This window comes from Hermetia illucens, chromosome 4 (genome assembly GCF_905115235.1).
Source record: "Hermetia illucens chromosome 4, iHerIll2.2.curated.20191125, whole genome shotgun sequence".
NCBI classification, from domain to species: domain Eukaryota; kingdom Metazoa; phylum Arthropoda; class Insecta; order Diptera; family Stratiomyidae; genus Hermetia; species Hermetia illucens.
In genome coordinates this window covers 70,910,135-70,937,332 of record NC_051852.1, presented here as the reverse complement: position 1 = coordinate 70,937,332, position 27,198 = coordinate 70,910,135, and the positions used below count along the sequence as shown (strand labels likewise).

The 27,198-nt window shown below is 38.7% G+C and overlaps 1 protein-coding gene across 8 annotated transcripts in view; it reads right to left on the bottom strand.

Annotated features, from left to right (window-relative positions):
- The window catches only part of LOC119655579 (zinc finger protein 135-like), a 57,063-nt gene that overhangs the window by 16,267 nt on the left and 13,598 nt on the right, over nucleotides 1-27,198 (bottom strand). For 6 of the 8 annotated variants that reach the window (XM_038061513.1, XM_038061516.1, XM_038061514.1 and 3 more), the window contains exons 2-3: nucleotides 20,118-20,248; nucleotides 19,992-20,059 (exon numbers count right to left, since the gene is read on the bottom strand). In XM_038061513.1, the coding sequence (XP_037917441.1) occupies nucleotides 19,992-20,059; nucleotides 20,118-20,248 (199 nt within the window). The remainder of the gene's footprint in view (nucleotides 1-19,991; nucleotides 20,060-20,117; nucleotides 20,249-27,198) is intronic. The other 2 variants (XM_038061517.1, XM_038061518.1) reach the window with 1 other exon arrangement.

Here is a 27,198-nt window from a genome sequence, read left to right as displayed (position 1 = left end):
TTATAGTTATTACACACTCGTGAGTGCTAAACATGTCATATTGCCGGACCAAATAATAATAAAAAGTCGGAATCCTAGAAAACCAATTGGACAACATTTTATCAGCTTCTTGGCAACAAAGAACAATTCCCTAGGTGACTAAGGACTCCTTTGGCGATAGAAAATCAATTGGAAACTCTGAAGCGCAAAACTTTTGAAGTGCTATGAAGAGGCTAATCATATTTTCAGAGACAAAAGCGACAAAACGGTTCATTGGTGGAACTGCGAACTGCAGAAACTCAGGAAATTAGGCGATTAGATATTGTCTGTCTAAAATTGATAGACCAGTAGCTTCCTCCAAACTACAATTTTTAAACGTATTGGGTTGGGGAAAAAGAAATGTCGTATTTTGTCAATAGATGGCAACACTTAAACATATCTTGTGTTATACTTATCGCATCGGGTCTACTATACGGCGATTTGAAGGTTACAAATGTCTCTTTGACAGTGTTGCGATCGTACGTTTCAGTCTCAAGTTATAGCGCGTTAAAAATGGAATCCATCAAGCAAGAAATTCGTCACATTTTACGTTTTTACTACCTGAGAGGTAAAAATGCAACGAAAGCGATTGAAAAAATTTGTGAAGTTCATGGGTCCGATCCTTTAACGATCCGCACAGCACAGCGTTGGTTCGATCGATTTCGTTCTGGTGTAGTGGATGTCGAAAATACACCTGGTAGGCCAATCGTCGTAGAAACCGATAAAATTGTCGAAATCATCCAAGTAGACCGGCATGTGAGCACTCGCTCGATTGGCCAGGAACTGGATAAGGGCCATAAAACCGTTTGGAACCATTTGTAGAAGATTGGATTCCAAAAAAGCTGGATATTTGGGTGCCACACGAGTTGAGGGAAAAAATCTCTTGGATCGAATCAACGCCTGCGATGCACTGCGAAAAGGAACGAATTCGACCCATTTTTGAAGCGGATGGTGACTGGTGATGAAAAATGGATCTCGTACAAAAATCTCAAGTGAAAAAGATCGTGGTCGAAGCGCGGCGAGCCGGCCCAAACCATCGCAAAGCCTGGATTGACGGCCAGGAAGGTTTTGCTGTGTGTTTGGTGGGATTGGAAGGGAGTCATCCACTATGAGTTGCTCAACTATGGCCAGACCCTCAATTCGGTCCTACACTGTGACGAACTCGATCGTTTGAAGCAGGCGATTGACCAGAAGCGGCCAGGATTGGTCAATAGGAATGGTGTTCTGTTCCACCAGGACAACGCTCGGCCTCACATATTTTTGATGACGCGCCAGAATCTACGGGAGCTCGGATGGGATGTCCTGTTGCGCCCACCGTATAGTCCAAACCTGGCACCAAGTGATTACCATCTCTTCCGGTCCACGCAAAACGTTCTTGATGCTACTAAGTTGACCTCAAAAGAGGCTTGCGAAAACTGGCTGCCAGAATTTTTTTGGAAATAAGGAGGGTGGGTTTGACAAGGGGGCTAATGGAGTTGTCTTCTAAATGGCAACAAGTTTGCGAACAGAACGCCGCATATTTGACTTAATCCGGATAATTCAAAGTATGTTAAATAAACCGTCAAATTTCGATCACAAATACGACATTTCTTTTTCCCCAACCCAATATTTCGGGAGCAACTTACCCCTTGCGTCAGTACAAAGCTACCTAGACTGGTTAAATTTTCCGAACTCACTGTGTGAATATAAGAGGCTCGTTAAGTGTTCGAAACGAGACTCCAGACCCGCTTGAAAGTACACCATCTGGGAGAACTGCCGGAAGAAGTGGAAGGGGAGTTAATAAAAATATTTTTTTTGACAGATTTTTTTTTTTAAATTGATTCCATTTTTTTATTGATTGTAAATTTATCCTACTTAAAATATAATGATAGATTTTGACTTTACTATAGCTTCTATTTTTTACACTAACAACACTCAAGTCAACGTTTTACCTAACACATTCCCGGCAGAATGGAATTAGGGCAAATTTTGAATAAAACCCCCAATAAGGAGTTTATCAAATGATAAACCCCTAGAATTGTAGAATAGATCTCCTAGAATTGTTTCGAAAGTACTCGTTGATGTTGGAAATCCAACATCAACGAGTACTTTCGAAACAATTCTAGGGGATCCAACATCAACGAGTACTTTCGAAACAATTCTAGGGGATCTCCAATAATTTTTCTATTCTCCCACAAAAGCGTCACATCGAACATTGACCCAAAACGGCAAAATAAATACCCTGGGATTCCCTCAAAGTTGTCGTTAATGTATAGATCGAATCAATTGCAAACTATGAGGACGACGTGCTTTCAACTGCAACAAATGCTATAAGATTGAGACCTGGTACCAACTCAGAAAAAAATATTTGATCATTTTTACCACCTCCGAAAGTGTGCAAACCAAGTCGTTGTCAACATTTGTTTTAAAAATTTCGGGTGAGTTCAAGTAACAGATAGGCAAATTGCGAAAGTTATATATGCTATAAATAGCAGCTTTACTCTAATCGTTTTTCACCCACAACAACATTTTCATTTGGGAAAGGGAATAAGGGATGAATAATATATAAATATAATGAAGAGAAGAGAAGGGGTTTTCTACTGTGAAAGATCAGACAATTGATTTGTCTTTAGATGTTCACATTGATTCTATCATTCAGTCGTGTTATTAATGAATCTGGTGTATTTATTGGAAAGCATCAACATACACTAACGGACAAAATAAAGTGCAAACAAGTATTCTCGCCAGGCGAACTCAAAAGAAAATAGTTTATTTCATAACAGTATATAATTAAGAAAAACCATATTATTCAATCTTCAAAGTTTTATAAAAAACCGATAAACAGTGTTGATCCTGTCATTCAAGGTGGAAAAAATGGCGAAATAAGAAATAAATTCAATAAATATTTCAAATAAAAAAAAATGAGAAAAAAAAGCAATATCTGGTATATGCTCCCTTACTTTTTATCACCTCTCCTAGCCTTTTTGGAACACTGCTAACTAAATTTTATCCACTCTTCTCATATGCTTCTCCAGAAAGAGTCCAGATTCACACAAGCTTAGAGGCTTGTGGAATTCTGTTATGTAGAATGGTCCACAGATGCTCAATCGAAATCTGGCGATAGAGCCGGTTGTTTTCGATAAAAAACTGTTTTGCAATTTTACTCGTGTCCTTGGGATCATCATCCTGTTGGAAAATATAATCACTCAAGCACAATTCAACTGCACTTTTCACTAGGTTTTCTTTTAAAATATTTACATAATGCGCTCTAGTCATTTTTGAATTAATTTTCCCCGGCTGCCCGACTCCTGCAACAGAGAAGCATCCCCATACCATTAGGGAACCGCCACCGTGTTTTTAACCGTGGCTGTAATGTTTTGGTTCTTAATCTCTGGGTAGGCTCACGTCAAACTCGATTACGTTTTTTTTTTAATTTTGCAACTCAAATTTTGCTTCATCTGACCAAATTATTTTATGCCAAAACGATTCGGACATGTTAATTTATTTTTTTGCAGATGAGAGAGTCGATTCCTAATGTTAGCTGCACGCAGTAGAGGCTTCTTTTTGAAAAAATAACTCCTCATTCCTGCTTCAACTAGTCTTCTTTGCGCTGTAGGTGACGAAATGTTCAAATTGGCGACTTCTTTTACTTTTCTTGCCGAGGTTTTTTATCACTTTTAGCTTCCAGATTATTAGCAGAGATGAATCCGCTTCTTAGAATGCCTTCTGATTATCCTGAAACGTAGAGAAACCTGGGAAGTCCCAGAGATATGCGTGGCGGAATATGCGGAGGGCTTCTACACCGATATCTTTAAAAGAGAAGTCGGAATTTACCTCTCAAATAAAAACGAGCGGTGGGCTTTTCCTTTAGAACAACATACAGCGGGCTTTCAAGCTACTAAGGACGGTAACCTGACTATCTGGTCACTGTGCTGTAGGGGAAATGAAATCTCAAATTCCCTAGCAAAAGAGGATTCAATCTCCACCATGTTGGGATCAGAATCAACAATTGGAGTATCAGTAACATAGGTTAAGGTTGTCTTCATAAACTGTAAACAAGTTTACCATAATGACAGGTGGCAGAACCGAAACCTCCCTAGACACAAAACTTTTGTTGTCAGAACCTAACATGCATATCGCAAAGTTTATCCAAACGAAAAATAGAAAGACTTGCAGAGGTTTTTTGGTTTTCTGACAGGACACAATTCAGTAGCTGGACATATATCCAGAATAGGAATTGTACAAGATGAAACGTGTCTCTCTTGTAATGAGGAAGCGGAATTTATGAAATTACTAGATAAATAAAATAAATAATACGATAGAAAATTTGTGGTGCTATTTGAATGGGAATAGTTGTCAATGTTAATCCTACAAATAATCATCAGCTTTGGGACGTGGAAATTAATGCGTAACGAGAATGTAAAAATCTCTTCAATGCATGGACTGTATGCTTCAACAACAGCGAACAAAGGATACGCTACGAAGCGTTAATTTTTAATACTGTTTTTATTTTAGCACTATTTTACCATTAAATACTTTGGAATGGATAATTATGTCAACTATCTTTTTATTTAAAAAAAATATACTATTTTTTGAATACCAATATGTCAGAGTTCATACAAAACGTAGGTAACTGTAATGAATTATTCCGAAGATTTTTTTTATAATTTTATTGTTAGCAGTGATACTTCCTCAAAATAGAACACAACATAAACATTCAGCAGAAAAACCCAAAGCTAGGCAAGTACAGTCAAATGTGGAGGTTATACTCATTGTGTTCTTCGATTGCAATGACATAATTTCTTAGCATAAAACCAAACGGTCAATAGCAATTACAAGGCCAACGCTCTTTTTCTAAGAAAAATTCTCGGAGTTTTGACGGAAGAATTCACACTCCATTATCTCTTCACACTTTTTGAGCCAAAACAACAAAATTATTATATCTTAACCTTCACATTTGATAGATATCCGTGTAAATTTTCCTGATCTCAAAACTGAAGAGAACGTTAGAGCCGTAATTGGAACAAGTTCCAGAAATGTACATAAGTGAATCATATTTAATAAAGGCTATTTCGAAGATTTTAGATAAATAAACAAAATTCTTTAAAAAAACAAAATTCCCGTAACATACATGCATACGTCGCGTCGCATACAAATCGAACTATACTATACCATATTCCACCTTCTTTTGTAATGTTACTTTTTCGTTGGCCACCGGGATATATGCGCATCGTACCAGGTGTATAAATATCAAACCACCTTTAAGTTGAAAAGGTACGTATATTTTAGAGAAATTGTTAAATTTATGTGATTCGAAGTATTGGTTATCGCTAGCTACACAGTTTTGCCATCTTTCTGCCAATTTGTGGATGCCTTGCCAGTGAAAGCGTTGGTCTTTTGAAGCGGGGTATGCCGCACTGCTGCTCGGCAAGAACGTGTTCCATTGATGCAAATAAGTGGAAATCAGAAGGCGCCAAGGCTGATAAGTAGGACGGGTGGGGTAAGACATCCCAGCGAAGTACAGCAATGATGTTCCTGTCTAGTTTTGATGTATGTACTTAGGCGTTATTGTGCTGAAAAATTATTCTTTTGAGCTCGGTGTCCCGTTTTAATCGCCTTTCAAGCAATGCGTGATTGAAATTGATCTTTTACTGTCGGTAGCATTGCGTATCAACAGTTTCAATGGTTTTAAAAGATCTATTTTTCATCCCCCGTTATGAGCGGATAAAAAAGCCCCTTCTTTCCTGCCTTCCGAGTGGTTTTTCGGTTTTATTATTGTTTTCGTTCAATTCATGTAACACCCATTTTCTGCAATATCTTAACTATTCCCATGACTTTCAAACGTAAGGAGATGTTCGCTTGTGTCACATCAATTGTTCTGCGATTTGCACTGTGCTTGGGCTAGAGAATGCTCACCGTATGCTTTCACCAACAAACGAAAACTCTTTTAGCAGTACTTTTCTCTAAATGAAAGAAGTTTCTTAAAGATCCCCACAAAACCAGATTTTCTGGTGGTGGATTCGACATTTTCAAAGTGATAAACATCTGTATTGCCATATAAAACCTCAAACGATATGTGTTATTTCCTTTGAAAGATATTAAATCATTGGGTAACAACTGACTATAGCCATAAATATAGCTGCAGACATTAATGAATGGTTTGAACGGTTTGATATTTCTACGCTTGGTATGTCATGCAAAAAAGCATCTTTTCACTTTATTTCTTGTCATAAACTTTCTTAAATTAAATTATGATATTAATTATTTATATTTAATTATCACACGAATACTAAAATAACATTTTTTCTCATTTTTGCATTCAAAACATTCAATTTTTCCTTATTTTGAGTTTTATTTTATAAAACAATAATTATAGTAATTGTTTCATCCTCTCATTTTCTTTCCTCTGTTGTCTCTGAAGACCTGTTATGGCCTTCAGTTCAACCTCACCTAACCTGTCTGAGCGTTATCTTTCTCTATTTACTTATACAGCACTGTATGTTAAAATCGCCACCCCTAAAAACCTCCAAAGCAATAATTGTTCGTTCTTAGAAATGACACATTGTAGCAACTGGCCTACATAAAGACTTGCAGGCGATCTTAATAATCACGTAAAAACGTAATATGTAACCAAGAATATGATTCACAAAGCAACCTACGTGACCCTTGCGGTCAGCCATTTCGGACGTATCCATGTTCATTAAAAAATGTCGGTTATATGACTCACAACTTCCTCGACCATGTCTTCGCGAAGACCATCCGGCTACGAATGTTATAGAAGAGGAGGAGAAAGAGAGGGGGACGATTCTTGTGTAACAATCATCGTATGGGTGATTCACTAGCCAGCCATCATTCATATGTCGAATCACGTACTTTCTTTAAAAATATGGTGGAGCGAGCAACTTGCATGTCAGACCCACGCAATTACGGGTCGCTGCCCCTTGACGTCGAAAAACAATGTTTGACAGCGAAAATTGTTTTCCGAATCAGTCCAGAAATGGAACGGAATAGAATGACATCTATTTTTTAAATTATACAAACTTTTTAGCAATATAGGTCAATTTGTTTTGAATTGTCACGTTGTCGGGCTAAGGAAAAGTTTTCAAAAAAGAAATTGAATTGACAGGTTGGACAAAAGATTTTAAAGAAGAAAGTTAATGATTTTTTCAGCAGTGACGGCGAATCAAAGTGCAAAGTGAAGTGAAATTGCAAGCAGGCCCCACAAGGGTGGAATGCGCTATTGATTCTAGGCGACCGCGAAATCTCCACATTTTTAGTGAATTCATCTGCGGCTCCATCAAACGAGAGATATCCAGTTAGCCTTTCAGACTCTTACGAGAACATAGCATCGTCCGTGGTGTGCTTGCAACCCCACTAACTTTGATACGAAGAGAAAAGGCGCGCGACGCAGGGAAGTTGAGGGAGCCATGCGTGTTGCATGTGTGGTGGAGCGAGCATCTTGCATGTGGGACGCACGCACGGATCGCTGTGGCCATGAAACCGAAAAACAATTTTTGAGATAAAAATAAGGAAAAGTTTCCAAAAAGAAAAAAATGAATTGTTTTATCTAAATTAAATCACCAATTGACAGATGGTAAAATGAACTGCATATGCCAAAGCATAACCCCATACACATATCCATATGTACATAAATTGAATATTTTTGGTACTAACGTACACATACAGTTGAACCTCTCTAAGTGCAATTGTTCTCTTAAGGTGTGACTGCACTGCCTCCTCAAAATCTATTTATATGGCCGATCTTACACGATCAGTATTTCAGCAATCCACCAAAAATGGACTGACGTATTTAGTGTAATGAAAACAATAAAAAAAACCAATTCTATTTGAAATAATAAAAACTTGTTTTTCCTATTCGTTAGTGTTAATTTATTGGTCTTGGAAATACCGATATTTCGGGAACCACTTGTTCCCTTCATCAGTGCTAACAAATCCGCTCATCAGTGGCTTTTATTAACTATTTTTTTACTAATCTACATCTATAATTAATTATATCGCTAAATTACTTTTTAAAAGACTTATTTCTAAATCTAAAGACTTAGTTATATATCCTGAAAGAGATTGAAGTTAATAATCAATTGCCTTTCTTAGATACATTAATCAAACTTCAAAGCGAATAATATTCTTTTTCTATTTTCTATTTTCTATTAGCAAACAACCGGTAGACACAAGATTGAATTCAGATCTAGGCATTTGCTATTCACCGTTATTTAAAAAACTTATAAAAAACTAATTAAAAACCTCTTCTTCTTTCAGGATATACAAATACAAATAAGTCATTAATATGTAATTAAATATTTCCTTTTTTTCAGGATTTAGATATGTCTTTTAAAAACTAATTAAGCCATATAATCAATTAGAATAGTATTATAGTTTTAGATTAGTATAAAAATAGTTAATAAATTCACTGATGAGCAGAGTTGTTAGCACTGATGAATATTGGTATTTGCAAGACCAATAAATTAACACTAACGAATGGCGAAAACAAGTTTTTATTGTTTCAAATAACTTAATCGCTAGAAATACCGTGTAATTACACTCAGAACAAAACGAAACATTCGGAAGTCATGTTTCGATTAACAACAGAATGGCATACAGTCAAATTATCACTCCAGCCAGTCTGATAGATTTTATTTAAAAGTTTTAATTTTTTGTCAGTCCATCAGTCATTGGCATAAAAACACACTATATTTGATATCGGGTGAAATGTAGGGGAGTGGGGGCGCAAAATATGACCACCAAGTGTTATAGGTCTCGTTCTCAGAACCTATCCAACCGAAAAATCTGAAAAAAAAAGATCACAGTGGTGTATATAAACGAAATCTAGGCCTCAATATATCCCGTTCCGACATCTGTATAAACAAAGTTAATAACAGTATATTAGCATATTTTAGAAATTTAGCCGAAAAGTTACGATAGCAGTACAAAATTTGGCAGTGGCATAAGGAATAACATAAGGCATAACTTGGGAGTTTTAAGGAAATCCAACTATTATTAAGAAAGGTCTAGAAAGTGAAAGTTTCCCAATTTTATTCGAAGTTCGTGCATTCTACAACGTGTACGTCATCATCTCATATCAATTCGTCAATACCACAACATAATGAGCTCATTAAACCAGCGGTATTCAATATACGTACTGAATATGTCATATGTATGCTTTTGTGCACGAAAAAAAGAACGGAAATATGTAATCAATTTATATACGTGCATGTATGTATAAGTATAGTATTCCGTAATAGGCAACGTTTGTTTGTTTAGGGTGAGCATAATATTTTACGTCTGTAATATGTACGGCACATATTGGCACCGAAAACCAACCAATCAACAACATCGAACCGCACTGGTCAAACGGGAAGAATAAGGATAGGAGAATACAACTTTGAGACCGTTGATAATTTCTCCTATCTAGGGTCCAAAATCACAACCGAGAACAACTACGATGATGAAATCCGCGCACGGTTGTTGTGGGCCAACAGAGCAGAGAGAAGAATCCTCTGAAGAATTTTTGGCCCCCTACATGAGGATGGACGATTCCGTAGCCTACATAACGACGAAATCTATGACCGATGCCATGACCGTCAGGCTGTAGATAAAATCCGGCTCAATAGGTTACGGTGGGCGGGTCACTTAATCCGTATGGATGAGGATGATCCCACCCGGAAAGTCTATAAGGGCAATATCTATGGTAGAAAAAGAAGACGAGGCAGACCCTGCCTAAGATTGAGCGTTGGCGTAGGTCAGGACGCCAGACAGCTTTTAGGGATATCAAATTGGTGGACCTCGGCGCAAAACCGGGATGTCTGGAGTTCCTTACTAAGGCAGGCCTAGACCGGATACCGGTTGTTGCGCCGTATGATGAATATGTACGTATATAATGTAGTTTTAAAAAAATATGAAGGAGTATTTTTTTTACATTAGCAATATACGATTACAAAAATGTGCGTAGCAAGTTCCTCACAAAGATGAACACAAAACCTTTATACCCGAAGCGGACGATGAGACGTTAGTTAGTAAGTAAATACGAACCAATGTTTAATGTGACCAGCAATGATTATAGAAATGAAGTCATCATGGAAAATATGTGGAAATAAATTGACAGTGAAATGGGAGTATCCGTAGAGAAATAGGTGAATAGCTAAAATTTTAAATGTTTACAATCAGGGCCGCAGAAAGAAAATCCCACCAGTTTCGCCATTATCGTGGTTTTCATTGCCGACTAATCGTGAGAAGACTGTTGGTTAAAAATTATTTTAACACAGCAAATACAGTTTGTCGAGTTTCCGTGGTTTTTGATGCTATAATTAGGTTCAGTTTAAAATATTTAAATACGACTACCAAAGAGCCCATTATCTAATAACATGTCGTCTCACACTGAGGAGGGGGAGGTTGCTATCGGAAATACTGCATTTGGCCTAATTGAACAATTTTTTACCGAATACGGAGATACCTTTTCATTGTTGAGGTTGCAATTCGAACTAACGAGAATTCACTTGCCAAGATTAGTCTGAACATCGAAGTCGATGGTAAGCGACCAAAAGGCAGGCCGAAACAACGGTGGCTTGATACGCTGGATGGGGATTTAAAAGCCTCGAGATTGCATCCAGATCAGGCATTTGATAGAGCCAAATGGCGAAACCGACCCCGCTTGTGAACGGGACAAAGGCTGAAGAAAAAGGAGGTTAAAATCGATTTATTGTCTGTCTGTCACCCGCATTTTTCTCGGAGACGGTTAAAGCGATTGACACCAAAGTAGGTGGGAACTGTGAAGGCTCACACATACAGTAAGTTACATCCTTTTACGTCGAATTTAACGGGAGGTCCCCATACATGCAAAGAGCATTTGCACCAAATATAGTCATATGGGGTATCAAATGAAAGTTTTCGATTAGTACTTTCTGAGGCCGGTCTTAATTTCGACTTTGTTGGAAAAGTGGGGAGTGCGGGGCGTCGAAAGTGATCGTTCCTGATGGTACGTTGACCCATTCTCAGAAACTACCAAACCGGAAAATCTGAAAAAAATCAAGAGGCTCCCACTATATGGTACCTAGGCTCCGAAATACCGTCCATACCAATATCTGTTCAAAAAAGTTAATAATAGTATATTACTATAATCTTCGGTAATTGGCTTCCAATAGGCATGCCGGGTTGCGGCAACTATGCTGAATCTAATGTCACGTCATGTAGTTTAAATGGGGTCGTACTTTTGAAATGTCAAAACATACAATTGGCTGCTGCGCTAGTCAAATATGTGGATTCGGGCGTACCTCAACTCGAACTTTTATGCCTTTCATTTGGGTTCCCATCAAATTCCCATATAAAATTCAATCTCTATGTCAAAAATTCCTCTTAATAGAAGTATTTCTTCTTAACTTTTAGGGAAATATTTCATACACTACGATTCTTTTAAGTCGAAATCAAAGGGTCGATTCCGCAGTGCAAATCACAAATCGTTCAATATGTAAGTGTATATTCACACACTAACGTGCAATATAGAAATTTCAATGAAAAATAGCATTCCCTGCGTGGGCCCAGCCTCTGTTCATTACTTTCACACCGGGGCCGGATTTCGGTGTATGTTGTGTGGATGCAAAATATTTATATATGTTTAGAAAATAGAAGAATAGTTCTATAGTTTCTGGTATTTCAGGTCTTATTTAAATTTGAGTGCAGGACTAACCCATTTGTACCTAACCAGTCATGTATATGTCAATTTAGCATGTCAAACTACTCACTTTAGTGTAATAGTGATATTTAGTAGTTTGGTTTACAGTAAATTTACACGAAAAAGACAGCTTTGAGCTGCTGTAACTTTATCAGTAATAGTATGATTGATCAAAGTTGGAGATATTCTTCACACTATAGTCTATATTAACACAAATTTTTATGACTCCAGGATAAAACTAAATATAAATTTTTCCAAAGCTTTCGAGAAATTTCTTTCACCAGTGCAGGGCTATGTCCAGATCAAACGACAATGAGGACAAGAAACGAGAGCGACAGTGAGAATAATGAAGATAGTAATGACGCTACAATAAAACTACCTGATAGAGAAGAAATAGACCAATCAATCGCTAATTTGCAAATAATTTTGTCAACGTAAAACTATAAAAACTACCGACCTTCACGATTCTTTGTTCATAGTTACGAAAAAAAAACTTTCCAAGTGAACTGTCATCAATTCAATAAAATTATTCCTTTAATAATGAGGTAAATCTTCTACGTGTCCGGATGGCTCAAGAGGTTAGAGAGCTGGACTGCCGTAACGGAATGTCGCGATTCAAATATCACTGGTGGCAGAAGGATTGCTCATCGTGACTGGATATGCGACACCAGTCGGCTCAGCTGTAAATAAGTACCTGAGTCAAATCAGGATAATGATCCTCCTACAGTGTACTGTAGTGCTCCGTTGCAGTCTTGAATGAAATGCTCTAACACATTTCAAGACCCTGATCCAATAGGAATTGTTTCGTCACCGATTATTAATAAGTCTACTACACACGCCTAAATTGCGCTATACCGCGAATCAGAAAAACATACTTTGGGAAAAAAGCCTTATTAATGTTTCTACTATATGGGAACCGTTCCACGCACACTTCGAAGTATGGCCAAATTCAAGCGAAGGTAGATATCGCAATAATACTTTATCTATCAAAATATGTTAACATAAAAAGATTGGAGAAGACTACTTAAGACTTCAAGAGGAAAGCAACCCACGAATGTCAATGATCTAAAAGAATCGCTAATGGGCATTCAAGTGCCGTAAATGTTAACACCGGGCCTATCAAGAGATGTGGAGTGAAATTGAGACTACCGCCAATTAAAACGGCATTCACGGAGCCACATGACTAGCACCAACGAGAGCAAAGGAATAAGGCGGGGAATCTGCATCTCTTTGCTTAGTTAATCAGCAAGCCGATCATGCAACAGCAGCGCTCAATGTACTGAGAAACAAGCCGAAAATCGGAAGTTAGGCGCTGCAGGTATGAAAAGTATTGTGTAAACTAACTCAACATCCGAAAGTATTAATCAAGGCCTATTTTCGCTGGAAAAAAATAGTACACCCCCTTTTACATGGGCGAGACCTCCGTTACCTAGGAGGGATTTACTCACTGCATGCATGTCCGTTCACAGTTCCAACTTTCCCACCAAATTTCGTGTCAACTAGTTCACCCATTTCTGGGGAAAGTCCATGTGACAGAAAGACAAACAATCAATGAACCGACTTTAACCAGATTTTGTTTCCTGCAAAAAAAAGCCGAGGTCAGGGCATGAGCTGTTCCTACGATTGCAAAGATATAAACGAACCAACAACCAACCAACCAACAACTAAGGTGACAAATGGCTGCATTAGATCAGTACATTGCTCCGCACAGATTACAAATATGACGGTGAGGTGTCTGGGAATTACAAACATCTGTCTGCCCGTGGAAGCTACAATAAAACTACTAAAATGATGGATAGTGTGCTTCTAGAAGAGCGACAAATCCTTCAAAACCAGGTTTTAGATGCCTCGAATTTGGCCATCTGCTCTTACAAAGCCTATACAAAACGGGAATAGAAGTTCCGATGATTAGCAAGCCATGCCGATTTCTAAACAGCAATATATGGTCCAAAAACGTAGCAGGCATGGCGATAACCTTGGTTTGCAAATGGACACACCACACAAGAGAAAATCGCGTGTTCGGAAGTAGAATTCGTAAAAGTCAAAATCAATTGGAGTTAATAATAATAACTCCGCCGTAGCCGGTCCCAAGTCCGATTATGAAAGGTGGAGGGATGGATAGCTTCAGTCTGAGTGGCTGCACGCCACCGCAGCTTCTCAGGGGGTAGGTGAGGAAAGTGCAGGAAATTTACAGCCTTGAAGATTAATCAACCGGCGGGAGTCGTCTGACTTGGTGACTGGGTCGAGGTTCCGTTATGGACAGCACGGCGTCAAAACCGCGGTCCCACGTCTAGGCGTCACAACGACCAGGAGCATTGCTCCCCCTGTTGCAACTGTTTCGCCACAAACTGTGGCGATCCCTTTAGCAGGTTCGCGTAGGAAGCGGATGTAGTGGACTGAATAAATGAACCTCTTCATCATCCACTCCTACTACGAAATAAAGGCGGGGCGGGTACAATATCTTACTGCTCATTGTTGCACCAGAGATTTGTCGAGCACTTTCCGCGAGTCACGCACGTGACTGTGCAGCGAGTCGCATACCAGTACCGCTTTATAAATCGCAGCGACACAATCTCGGCCCTCATCAGGGAGCGTGTTCAACTTGAAGTCGTCGCGAAAACTGGTGACTGAGAATCGATGGGGTCAGAGTGGATGGCATCAACTACACCACACTGCACTGCGTACTCGCCGAAACACTCTTCTCCACCGTTCGGCTGAGGTTTCCGCTGAGATTCGGGACAAATTCCAAAAAGCGTGTATAAAATTCTCGGAACTGGATCCTTTGCATAGACCAGATATTCCTAGGCTCCTTACATCTCCAGCAACTCCGAGAATTCTATCTCAAATCAATGATTGCACGATCAGAAGATTGGCTTTCGCGTTATTTGTTTGAGTGACCGAAGAGATCCACCATGGAAAATTCGTCTGGTACGTCGGCGGGACTCAATAAGGCAGGACATTGCTAGGCTGACTCAACTCAGCTCTGCCAGCAGACGGGTGAAAAATAGAATGCAGAGGGTTTACAGGAATTATGCCATCCCCAGCGAGACACCAGCGGAACTTTTTCAGTTCTCTCGGTGACGGAAACGAAAGAATACTCGGGTAGACTTTGGGGGTTACCCGCCCAGCGTGCTAAGTGGATCACCGCCGAGGGCACCCGTCATGCCAATACGACTGGCATGAATTTTGCATCCGTGCAGCCGTGATATTCGGATGGAGTTTGGATTAGACAAGTGTCGAATCCAAGCCATCCGGAAAGGCCATCACGAGCCGCATGCAGAACATAGACATCGAAGTTATGAGCGAGGCAGACTTCTACAAGTATCTAGGAATTCTGCAGGGAACCCATGTTCGAGTTGTTGATCTGATGGATGCTCTGCTATCCGAATTCTTGCGACGTGTAAAGCTGGTACTGAAATCGCATTTCTCGGGGAAGAATAAAATAAGCGCATTGAATGTATTCGCTATCCCTTCACTGGCTTATACATTCGGAATATTGGCGTGGACGAAGATCGATCTGGAAAACGTCCAGCGACAGATACAGACAACTATGTCCAAATTCGGAATGCATCATCCAAACTAGGCCGTAGAGCGGACGAACCTGCCTCGTGACAACGGAGGTAAGGGCGTGGTTGACGTGGCGGCACAGCATCATCGTTTTCATTTTTAACTGAAAGATCAATCTTTCAATCCTCTGAGTGAGATGAAGTCGGACCAGGAGCGGATCGATGAATGGAACTCGAAGACAATGCACAGTAAACACGTGAATTGTCTTTGGCAACCATTTGTCGAACAGACAGTTGTGTTCTCAGGAGCACTTTACTGAGACCATTCAGGACGGTGTGGTCGCCACCCGAGCTTATAAAAAGCTCATCACGAAAGAACGGATGGAGGACGACCAGTGCAGAATGTGTGGTTCGGCGTTAGAGACGTTTAGCAAGGTGCTTAAAAGGGAGAAACTACATTAGGAGGTTTTCAGAATCGACTTTTTTTTTATTACATAGATCGTTAACTGAGCTGGGGCATGTTGGTATTCGTAGATACGAATAAATTCGTACGATGATTTTCTGCGAATACGAATATGTTCGTATTCAAAAAAGTGAATATTTTGGTATTTACACAAGTGAATATGAATACGACTATATTCCACCTTTTTGCTTCAGACACCGACACCTGTCTCCCTGATGTCTGATACAGACTGTCTGATGTCTGGGACAAACTCAAACATTTGTCTGATACAGAAGGCGGCATTGTCTGAAACAGATATTTGTCCGACGCAGATATTTGTCTGTATGATTCATGAACAGAACAAGAATGTTATGTCTTTGCTTTCAAGTGCTTCATCATCAACGGCGCAACAATCGATATCAGGTCTAAGCTCGCCTTAATAAGGAACTTCAGACATCCCGATTTTGCGCCGAGGTCCACCAATTCGATATCCCTAAAAGCTGTCTGGTGTCCCGACCTACGCCATCGCTCAATCTTAGGCAGCGTCTGCCTCGTCTTCTTTTTCTACCATAGATATTGCCCTTATAGACTTTCCGGGTGGGATCATCCTCATCCATACGGATTAAGTGACCCGCCCACCGTAACCTATTGAGCCGGACGATCATGGTATCGCTCATAGATTTCGTCATTGTGTAGGCTACGGAATCGTCCATCCTCATGTAGGGGGCCAAAAATTCTTCGGAGGATTCTTCTCTCGAACGCGGCCAAGAGTTCGCAATTTTTCTTGCTAAGAACCCAAGTTTCCGAGGAATACAATAATGCATATTGAAGTTTAAATTTCCATCGATCGATTTTGAAATTTCTTTAAAATTTAAACAATTATATCTTCAAAGTGATGATGACATTTACAATCGAAAAACTATCTATCTATAAAAATTTTTATGCAGTTTCCGAAAATGGAATCAAATCTGGGATTAAATGATTGAGAGAGTCGACAATTGTGATTTGTTTGGGGAGGTCAAACATTTTGACATTATTCAGGAAGAATGCTATAACTCCCTAAAGGTGGAAGATAGAGTAATCATCACATGGACCAATTTGATAGCCTCCACCATTAAAATCTGCACCATCATAAACGGGACACCCTGCATATATGCCTGCCATTTATCCATTCATGGGACATAGCGCGTCAACCAGACCTTCGTTCGCCTGAAATGTGCTTCAGCTCCCACCACGATTTCGCGAGCCACTTACACTTCTTCTTTACTGTTCTGCACCAAATGCCCTTGGGACGACTTACCAGAAAAACACTGATTTTTTGGCGGAGAATTCCAAAATAAATTACATCTAATAGACAAACAGATTTTAATAATTATAATACAAAACCATAAGCGATCGGCTATTAACGTTCAGTCGGATAAGGATACCTTCTACGAAGCAGTTGAGCGGACTCTCGAAGCCTGCCCCAAGTATATTATGAAAATTATACTTGAAGAGAGAGTACGTATGCAGGCGATAACGAACTGCGGATTATTCAGTTAGCAGTATTGCACGAAATGGTTCTTGGAAGTCCCGGGTTTGCGCGAAAACCGGTCCACAAACATACGGAACCACTTTCCACCAAATTGATTATGAGTTGATTGAACGCGACCACCTCTCAGCATTCATGAAAGCCAGAACATATAGGGGGCCAATATAGACTTGGATCACTGTCTCGTTGGCATAGTGCTCCGGGCTCGAATTGCAACACCACCTTTAATCCCCTCTGACAATCAGGTGAAAGTGAATTCAGTAACCATCCACAACACAGCCCTCTATAACACCTATAAGGGGGCAATGGATGCAGCAATAACCGCAGCTAACAGATATCCTGGAGATGAAGCATCAACAAATGATCTTCACAACCACCTGAAGGACGTTATCATTGATACCACCACAAACATACTTCGCCCCAGCCACTAACCACGGAACGTCTGGTTCGGCGATGAATGTAAGCTACCAACGGAACGAAAGAATGTTGCATGCCGAGTGATGTTGCTTCTCAAAGAGCGCGGGCAGGCGCAGAGACTTATCACGAACTCCGTCGAGCTGAGAAGCGACTTCACAGACGGAAAACGCAAGTTTTACCAACAAGTCAGCAGGATGAAGCCTTATACACCTTGAAACTCATCCTGCCGAGACAAAGAGGGAAATCTGAAATCCGACAGAATGGGCATATTGAAGCGATGGGTTCAGTATATTACTGAACTGCTCAACAACCAAAATATCGGCGAGTTGGAGGTCCCGCCAACTGAAGACGACGGACAAATGCTGCACCCACCAAGCATGAAAGAAAAAGTCCGTGCAATTCATCGACTTAAAAACTATAAGTCACTCATAGCCATAGCCAGCAGGATCACTCTCGAGATCATTTAACAACAAGGAGGCACCATCCTCTTCAAGTCCACCCAACTATTGGCGCGAGATCTCGGGCAAGCGAGAGGAAGGACATGGTCGCAACGTGAGTGCCAAAGAACCAATAACATCGAATCGCACTGGTCAAAAGAAAACAATAAAGATAGGAAACTACAACTTTGAGACCGTTGAAAATTTCTCCTATCCAGGGTGGAAAATCGCAACAGGTAACAGCTATGATGATGAAATCCGCGTACAGTTGTTGTCAGCCAACAGAGCTTATTTCAGCTTACAAAAACTGTTCCGCTCGAAACGTCTCACCATAGGGTCAAATTTCTTACTGTACAAGACAATGATCTTGCCAGTCCTTATGTATTCCTCGGAGACCTGCGTTCTTAGCAAGAAAAATTGCGAACTCTTGGCCGCGCTCGAGGATGAGGATGAACGATTCCGTAGCCTACATAACGACGAAATCTACGGGCGATACCGACACCATCAAGTTGTGGATAAAATCCGGCTCAATAGGTTGCGGTGGGCGGATCACTTAATCCGTATGTTGCGCCGTGAATGATGATACAAAACGATCAAGCACCGGGGAGGAAATGCCATAGTATGGGGAGCACTTCCTTGGCGCTGCATTGGGATCAGATCAATAAGAAAACATCATAGAAAATGTGATGGAGTCCTTTGGGTTTGAGTTCATCCCGATATTTTCCAGCAATGATCCCAAACACTTCGCGACTGGTGGCGGGTTGTTTAGAAGACCAAAGTACTGAGGAGAGAAGCAAATATTGATATACGCAAATAAATATTCCAGGGTTGTCCCCAAATATAAAACAATCTACTCTTTTTATTGATATATACTACCCAGGACAATCTAGAAGTCCACCAACCAAAAACTCGGCTGAACTTTCCACAAATATTAAAGAATTTTATAAAAACGTCACGCTTAAGGGATGTCAAGACTTACTGGCTAGTTTGCCGAAACGTTATTGTGCCATATTGAAAAATAGAGGCCATCCGACAAAAAACTAATGGGATGCATGCACCCATTTCTTGAGAAATCTCTTCAGACTACAAAATAAGCTAGGGGCTATAATTATTTTTCTACGAATAATTGTTGTTTTTTGTGTTACGTCAAGTTTTCTTTGCTAGAAGTTATACTGTCCTTTCTTTTTCCTATCCTTAGATTATTTTCCCTTTGAAGAAATCATTTCTGTCCAATAATAAGGAAATTACATATAAAAATTTCATGAAACTTACGTAGTTTCTCATTATATTTATACCATTTTATATTATAGGAAGATAAACTGGTATACCACCAATTTCATGAAAAGGTGTATCTAACGTAAGCTAAGGATGTCGCGAAACAACAGAAAGGGGAGATTGCGGTCACTTTACAAGAAACCGACTTTAGTGCTAAAAAAATACTCATCAAGAAACTGTCAACATCTAAATGTATATACATCATTTAAATAAACAAAAAACTCATTGTAAGAGTGAACTATGTGAAATTACGTGGATGTTTCTGGACTAAAATCAATCAACATATCGAAAACAACCGAAGCCATGCATTAGATACTAAATTTAATAATACAAAGCTACAATATGTTATATGGAGAGGATCTATCCAAGAACCAAATTTCCTTTATCCTGGATAAATACATACAAAAATATTCCTGCACTTTGCAATTCATAATATTCCATTAATCACTTTTTATCCAAATTTGTTTGTCCTATCATTTAAAAAAAAAGTAAATTTTTCTTTGTTTAAAATGAGGGTTAGCCTCCAAAGAGCATCCACCTAATCCGCGTTGGAATGAACTCGAATAACTTGTCATAAATTTCACGTAAGTGCATTTAAAAACAATAGTTTGATCTAAAAATTATACAATACACGTACACAAAAATTGAAGGGAAAGGAAAATAGATTCAGGGTTCGAGGATAAGCAAATCTACAAATAATTACAATTCTTATCGATTCCTATGCTTATAACGTCCTGTTTTTTTATTGCTGTACCTCCTGTTGTGATGACGCTAAAAATCATAATTATTAATTATATGAAAAATAATCAATAACATTTTCTAAATATACCGTTGTGTTGCTCCTGGGAAAGCATCATTCACCACAAACATCCTCCGGACAACTCCTTTATTTGTGTGAGCAATAGTACCTTTCAAATCCTTTTGGACAGTTATCCCATCTGCAAGTTGTAGATAAGGCATCTGTAATAGCGAATTACAATAACATTAGAAAATTTGGTATAATGCAAATGCAAAGAAAAATTGAGATTATCTTGAGAATAAAGGGTAGAAATAATAGTAAAAATATTTAATATTCTAAAAACGATTTCATCCCATCGAAGAAGAGCTAAAGGGATAAAAACTTGAACTCTTCAGTAATGCGTGAAAGTGCATACACGGCTACTGATATATACAAACTATTCGACATCTTCGATATTCCACCCATTAGTACAGATAGAAAGAATGAAATGAATGAAATCGCAGAGGGAGGGGAGATTATTAGAGCCATTCACAATTTTTTATATAATTTTAAGAATATATTTTTTCCATATTAAATATGAATTATTTAGTTGCCGTTATTAATGTTTTTGAGAGACGATTTACTTTGCTATATTTTTTTGACTGTTTTAACAACAATGAATCTTTGAACGCAGTTTATAATAAACATTGCCATTTTGCGATATAATACTTGTTTGGATATACACGTGTTCTGCATTGATTTCCAGATTATTTAATAATAATAATAATTATCCTTGGCACAACAATTCATATTGGATCTGGGCCTTAACGTGTGTTAGAGCACATTCAAGACCGTAACGGTACACTACAGTACACTGTAGGAGGCAATGCGGTCAGCGTTGCGCTCGCCCGAGATTACCCTGATTTGACCCAGGTATTCATTCACAGCTGATTCGGTTGGTATCCGACGTTAAATCACGATACAAATCTCACTGCCACCAGTGAGATTCGAACAGCGACCTTCCGTACGACAGCCTTGTGCTCTAAGCACTATCGGGACACCCAAACTATTTAACTAAATTTTAATTAAGATTAAGAGATTATTTAAGTTGATTTAATTAATTTTGTGATTTTTACTTCGTCACACGGTCGCTAATTATTTATTCGTTAGCTAGGTTTTTCAAATACTTGTGAATGGCAGAGTTATATACAAATATAAATATTTTTTATTATGAAGAAAAATTAAGATTTCCCGCACGAAAAATTTCTGAGATAAAAACATTGATTTTTGAGATAGAAACGTTATTAAACAATACTGAAGCCACTTCTTTCGCCTGCGATGATGAAAGGATCAATTGATGTATTTTGATAATGATAATAATATTTGATTTGAATTATTGATGATAGTAAGAAGATATCTAAACTTCTTTTTAATAAAAATAGTTTACCACTTAACTTCTATATACTCTCAGTTTTACCAAATTCAAACTCATTTTCCAAGTTTGCTCTCTGCATCGAATGATATTTCAGATTTTGTGAAAAGACGACCTGGTGAAGAAGTTTAATGAAGATTGTATCGTAACAAGGGCCAAGCACCTATTTAGCATTATAGTCTGGTCAATGATTAGCAACAAAAGAAGAGGGTGATTGTTATTCAGGCGAAAGATCATGAAAGGTCTTGGAAACCTGAATGCTACTCAAAGGGACTGGCAAGAAAGTACCACAGTTCGAATATAGAAAAAGAAAGACAGTTCAAATTACCATCCGATGTGGTTGCTGATTTTGAAACACATTCTTGACAATCGTATTCGCGAAATCGTTCAAATAACCGTGAATCAAGCCAGATTTGTCAAGAACTCCGGAACTATTGACGCAATAAACGCTGCACGGTTATTCATGGAGAAAGACCGTGAGAAGCACCGCCCTCTTTGCATTGCATTTCTTGCTCTAGAGAAAGCGTTTCACCGTGTGCCACGCGAATTTATCTGGTATGCTCTACGATAAAACTTAGTGCCAAAAGAACTCGTACGCAGGGTGCAATTGCTTTACCATAATCCGAAAAGCTGAAGTGTGACAGGTATATCTTAACCACTTCGTGTCTCCGTTGGTGTTTATCAAGGAAGCGCCCTCTCATCACTTCTCTTTGTTCTTGTTATGGACACTGTTACACGGAATATCCAACGCCGAGCGCCCTATTCACTGCTTTATGTAGATGACGTTTTCCTAGCGTCTAATAGCAAAAATGATCTAGAGCAGCTTGTCCAAAAATGGAATGACCGTCTCATGCAACACGGTCTCAGGTTGAATCTGGATAAAAGTTTTGACGACCGATCCCCATGAAACAGGCAAAATCACTGTCAGCGGCAGTCACCTGTCCAGAACTGAGCGATTTAAATACCTCGGGTCAATGGTATCAGCCAATGGAGAACTGGGTTATGAAATTGCTTAACGCATTAGCGCAACCTGGATGAATTGGCGTTTCACAACTGGTGTTTTTGTGATCAACGTATTAACAGACTCAACTCTCAAACCTAAAATTTACGCCAATGTCGTCCACCATATCGCCCTCTATGGTTCTGAGTATTGGCCGACTATAAAATGTAATGAACGGCGTCTTGCGGTAATGGAGACGATGATGTTGCGTTGAACTAAAGGCGTGATACGTTTTTGTCACACCTGAAATGAGGATATCTTTGGTCGATATGAGGTTGCACGGATCGTGAAGATATTGCGAGAGGCGTCTTCGATGTTATGGTTCCGTAATTCGCGCTAACGAGAATTCACTTGCCAAGATTAGTGGAGTCGATCGTGACCAATCAAAAGCCGACCAAAGCAACGGTAGCTTGATGCACTGGATGGGGATTTGAAAGCATCACAATTGAATCCAGATCTGATTTTTCATAAAAGAAAATGGCGCAACCAATCACGAGGAGCCGGATCGGCTTGTGAACGGGACAAAGGCTGAAGAAAAAAAACAACATGTTTATTAGCTTTTCTTGCATATAAACTGAAATTATGCATCTCTTCATAGGTGCTTCTAATAGTTTGGCCACCCTTGGATATATAAACTACGCGTCACAATGGACATCTTAAAATCTTATAAACCATATTTATTTGAATTACCTTAAACAGTACAAAAACGAACACATAACAAATAGACAACTCAAAAAGAGTTTGTATTCATTCACATTTCTGTAAAATTTTACAAAAAATAATCTAAAAACTAACTTCTGAACGACAAAAGTTAGCGTACGACTATTTTATTCTATGATATTTCTTTATACCTTTGGACCTAAGTTGTAGACGATGAAGTTTCTGTGTAATAGTCTGAGGAGTACTATTCCATTCATCTTATTGAGCCTTTTTTTAAAGAAGACTGTGAAGAAATGTGGTGTTAGTGGTTAGATTTTCGATATAGTCCCACTAATGTTCGATTGGGTTTGCGTGTGGACTGCAACGACGAGTGCACTTTTTTTGCAACACTATATAGCAGTCGTTCATGTACTATACGAGCCGATTGTTGGGGTCGTTGCTCTATTGGAAAATATAATTCGGACCCTAACCCATTTTATTGAGTTTCCTGTAATTAGTTGTTTTTTTTGTTGAAATAACAAATAAGCAGCGAATTTAAATGAGATATATGAACAAATAATGTGACTGTTGACGGCTTTTTTGGAAAAATCTCTTCCGCTTCGCTTTTAAAATAGATGGAATTCTTCAGCTTTTGTCCTGTTCACAAGCGGGGTCCGCTCGTCGTGATCGGTTTCGCCATTTGATTCTATCAAAAACTTGGTCTGGAAGCAATCGCGAGGTTTTCAAATCCTCGTCCAGCGTATCAAGGCACCGTTGTTTCGGCTGGTCTTTTGGTCGCTCTTCATCAACTTCGATGTTCAGAACAATCTTGGTAAGTGAATTCTCATTAGCACGAATTACGTAACCATATCACCGAAGACGCCTCTCTCGCAATTTTTCCACGATCCGTGCAATATCATATCGATCGCGGTCCGCATTTCGGATGTGATCAGAACGTGGCAAACCACTAGTCCAACGCGCAATCTTCGTCTCCATTACCGCAAGACCCCATTATCTTTTATAATCGTTCAACACTCAGAACCATAAAGAGCGACAGGACGGACGACATTGCCGAAAATTTTAGATTTGAGACATTCGTTGACACGTCGATCACAAGGAACACTACAGGTATACCTCGACTTATCAGACTTCGACTTATATCACTCGAAAAATTAAGGAGCATGCCTCGAGTTAAAACGTTTTTGCTTCGATTTATCACACAATTTTTAGCACTATGTGCATACATATTTTTAATTCTACACACTTTCATTGTCGGAGTTCGATCACTTAGATAAAAGTGGATTGGAGGTAATATGCATAATATATTCAAGTTAAAATATTTATTCTAATTACTGGCGCCGTTTGGGAATATATATTGAATGTAGCTCTGAATGTTTTCGATTATTAGAAGTATTTGGGAGGTGTGAATGTGTTTTATTGATTTCTTGCTTTTTGGATCTTTAGTTACGTATTAACAAATTTGTTGAAAGGGAAGAACTTGGCGCACGTGAACAAACTTCGATGGTTATGAACAAAAGAAACCATCTGAACAAATTATTTTGGTCTATTATGGGTTTGCAAGTTTACATGAAAACGGAAGGACGTTAGAAGATTATTCTTAGATAAACATTGAGAGCGAGTTAGGTAATTACACTTCTAGATAACGCTGGATAAGGATCCGTTGCATGTAAGTAATCTATTCAAATAGAGCCTGAAAGGATCGGACGTTGCAAATATTGAAATTCATACAACTATTTACATAATTATGTGACACATAAATAAAAGAAGCCTCGTTAGTTTTAATTCAATCTTGGTAGTAGAACTCAAGACTAAAGGACGCCTAATACGATATTGGTTTGATTTCGAGTAAGAAATTAACGACTAAAATTTGGTAAGAAACTTTCTTTTCTAAGCGACAGACTTGCTTTAATAGAAAAAGGATCAAAAACCCACATAGCAGTGTGGATAAAGGATATAGCTCCTCTAAAAAGAAGTACAGGCAAGTTATTAATTTAAAAACAAAAATGGAAATAATTAAACGTTTGGATGAAGGAGAGAGAGCCGCGTAAATGACTGTTTCCTTAGGATTGAAGGCATATACTATCAGACAGATAAAAAGGTGTGCAGAAAAAATTCGCGAACATATTAAGGCATTAAGTACCATAATAACAAATCAACGACCCTTTGTATTAGAGAACGAGGAGAAAATTGCTGATGTCTGGATTCCCGACATGAACCAAAGAGACATATCAATTTCAACCGGTCATCCAAGAAAAGGCGAGAGTTTGTTCAATACCATCAGAAGTGAAAATGAAGCCTTCGAATTTAATACAAGTGGAAGATGGTTCGGCAAGTTCAAATCAAGATTTGGTCTGCATAACTTAAAATCGACTGGAGAAGCGGCTAATGCTGATTATGAAGAAGCGAAAAAATTTCCCGACATGCTTAAAAGTATTATTGATGAAGACGGTTGCAGCCCGAGACAAGTTTTTAATGTCGATAAGACAGGACTTTACTGAAGCGTTTACAATCATGTACAATTATTTCCAAGGAAGAAGCTACATCACAAGGCTTCAAAGTCTCCAAAGACAGAAATGCCGCTGGCGATTTCAAATTGAAGCCTCTACTGGTGTACCATTCGGAAAAGCCAAGGGCCTTAAAAAATATTTCAAAACCCACGCTGCCATTTATTTGAAGATATAATAAAAAGGCTTGGGTAACTTTGGCGTTATTCGCTGAATGATTTAGAAATGAATTTTGTCAAGGAGTGAAAGAATTCTGTAGGAAGAACAACTTATCGTACAAGGTTTTGCTATTAGTCGATAATTGTCCTGGACATCCTGCAAATTTCAACCAAAGTGATGAAAATGTGAAAGTGGTGTTGCTATCGCCAAATACCACTTCTCTGCTGCAACCCATAGACCCAAGTGTAATTGCTACCTTTAAAGCATGCTATCTGCGTCGAACTTTCAGGCATTTGGTGGCAAGTTTAGACGATATAATAGCATTGGATAAAGATAGGCAATTATCAATTAAAAAAATCTGGAAAAATTTCGATATTCTCAAGGCTGTTGAAAATGTCGAAGTTTCTGGGAAAGAGGTAACTAGTGGCACAATGAACAAACCTGACGTAAAATCTGACCAGAAGTGTCTGAGTCTCTTTCTAGCATTGATATCGGCAGGGATTCAGAAATTAACAGCGAAATTCTTGAAATTGCGAAAACTATAGGCTTTGACGAAATCGATGAAGAGGATATATTTGACGTAATTAATTCTCATGAAGTGCCACTTTCCAACGAAGAATTGTTCAATATTGTAACAGATGACACAGAATTGGTACAACAAAATTTAGACGAGGGAGAAAAAGAGTTTCCAACCAAAAAAATTTCCAGGCGTTGGATATTTGGAGGATGATTAAGACAATGCAAGAAGGCAGACGGTGTCCTTTTCAATAAGTAAAAGTGTTGAATGTGATCGGGAAATGTACAAATCAAGAAAGCTTAAAGCAAGTCAGACAACTTTAACTAAATTTTTCAAACCGTTAACATTTGGGGCAGCTTCTCAACTGCAAACCTCAGCAGGGATTCACCGTGACTCATAAATATTCATATTTATATACATGTGTACTTTTGTAATCATGTGTACCTTTATAATATATCCTAATATCCTCTTTATTTTGATAGTATAAACTAACAAATCGGGAAACCGGAAGCTAGACGCTTCAGGTATGGAAGGTTTTGTGTATTTTTTTTATACAGAGATTTGAGTGTGCATTTGTCCCTTTAGCATGTACCACGTAAAATATGCATATATTATGTGAAAATTTCCACTTTCAAGTGATATTGATATTCATAATCATGAATTTGCAGAGAAGCGACAGTTTTGACCTTTGAACTTGTAACTTTGTTAGTAATAGTGCGATTTTCACCAAATTTGGCAGGATCATGCTCTGTAGCCTATATTGCTGCAAAATTTTGTGATTCTGGGGTGAACTTAAGGGGGGTTTTCCTGCCAATTACTAAAAATTATAGTAATGTACTATTGTTAGCTTTATTTGAACAGGTATCGGTATGGAGAGTATTTCGGAGCCTAGGCACCATATAGTGTCAACTCCTTGATTT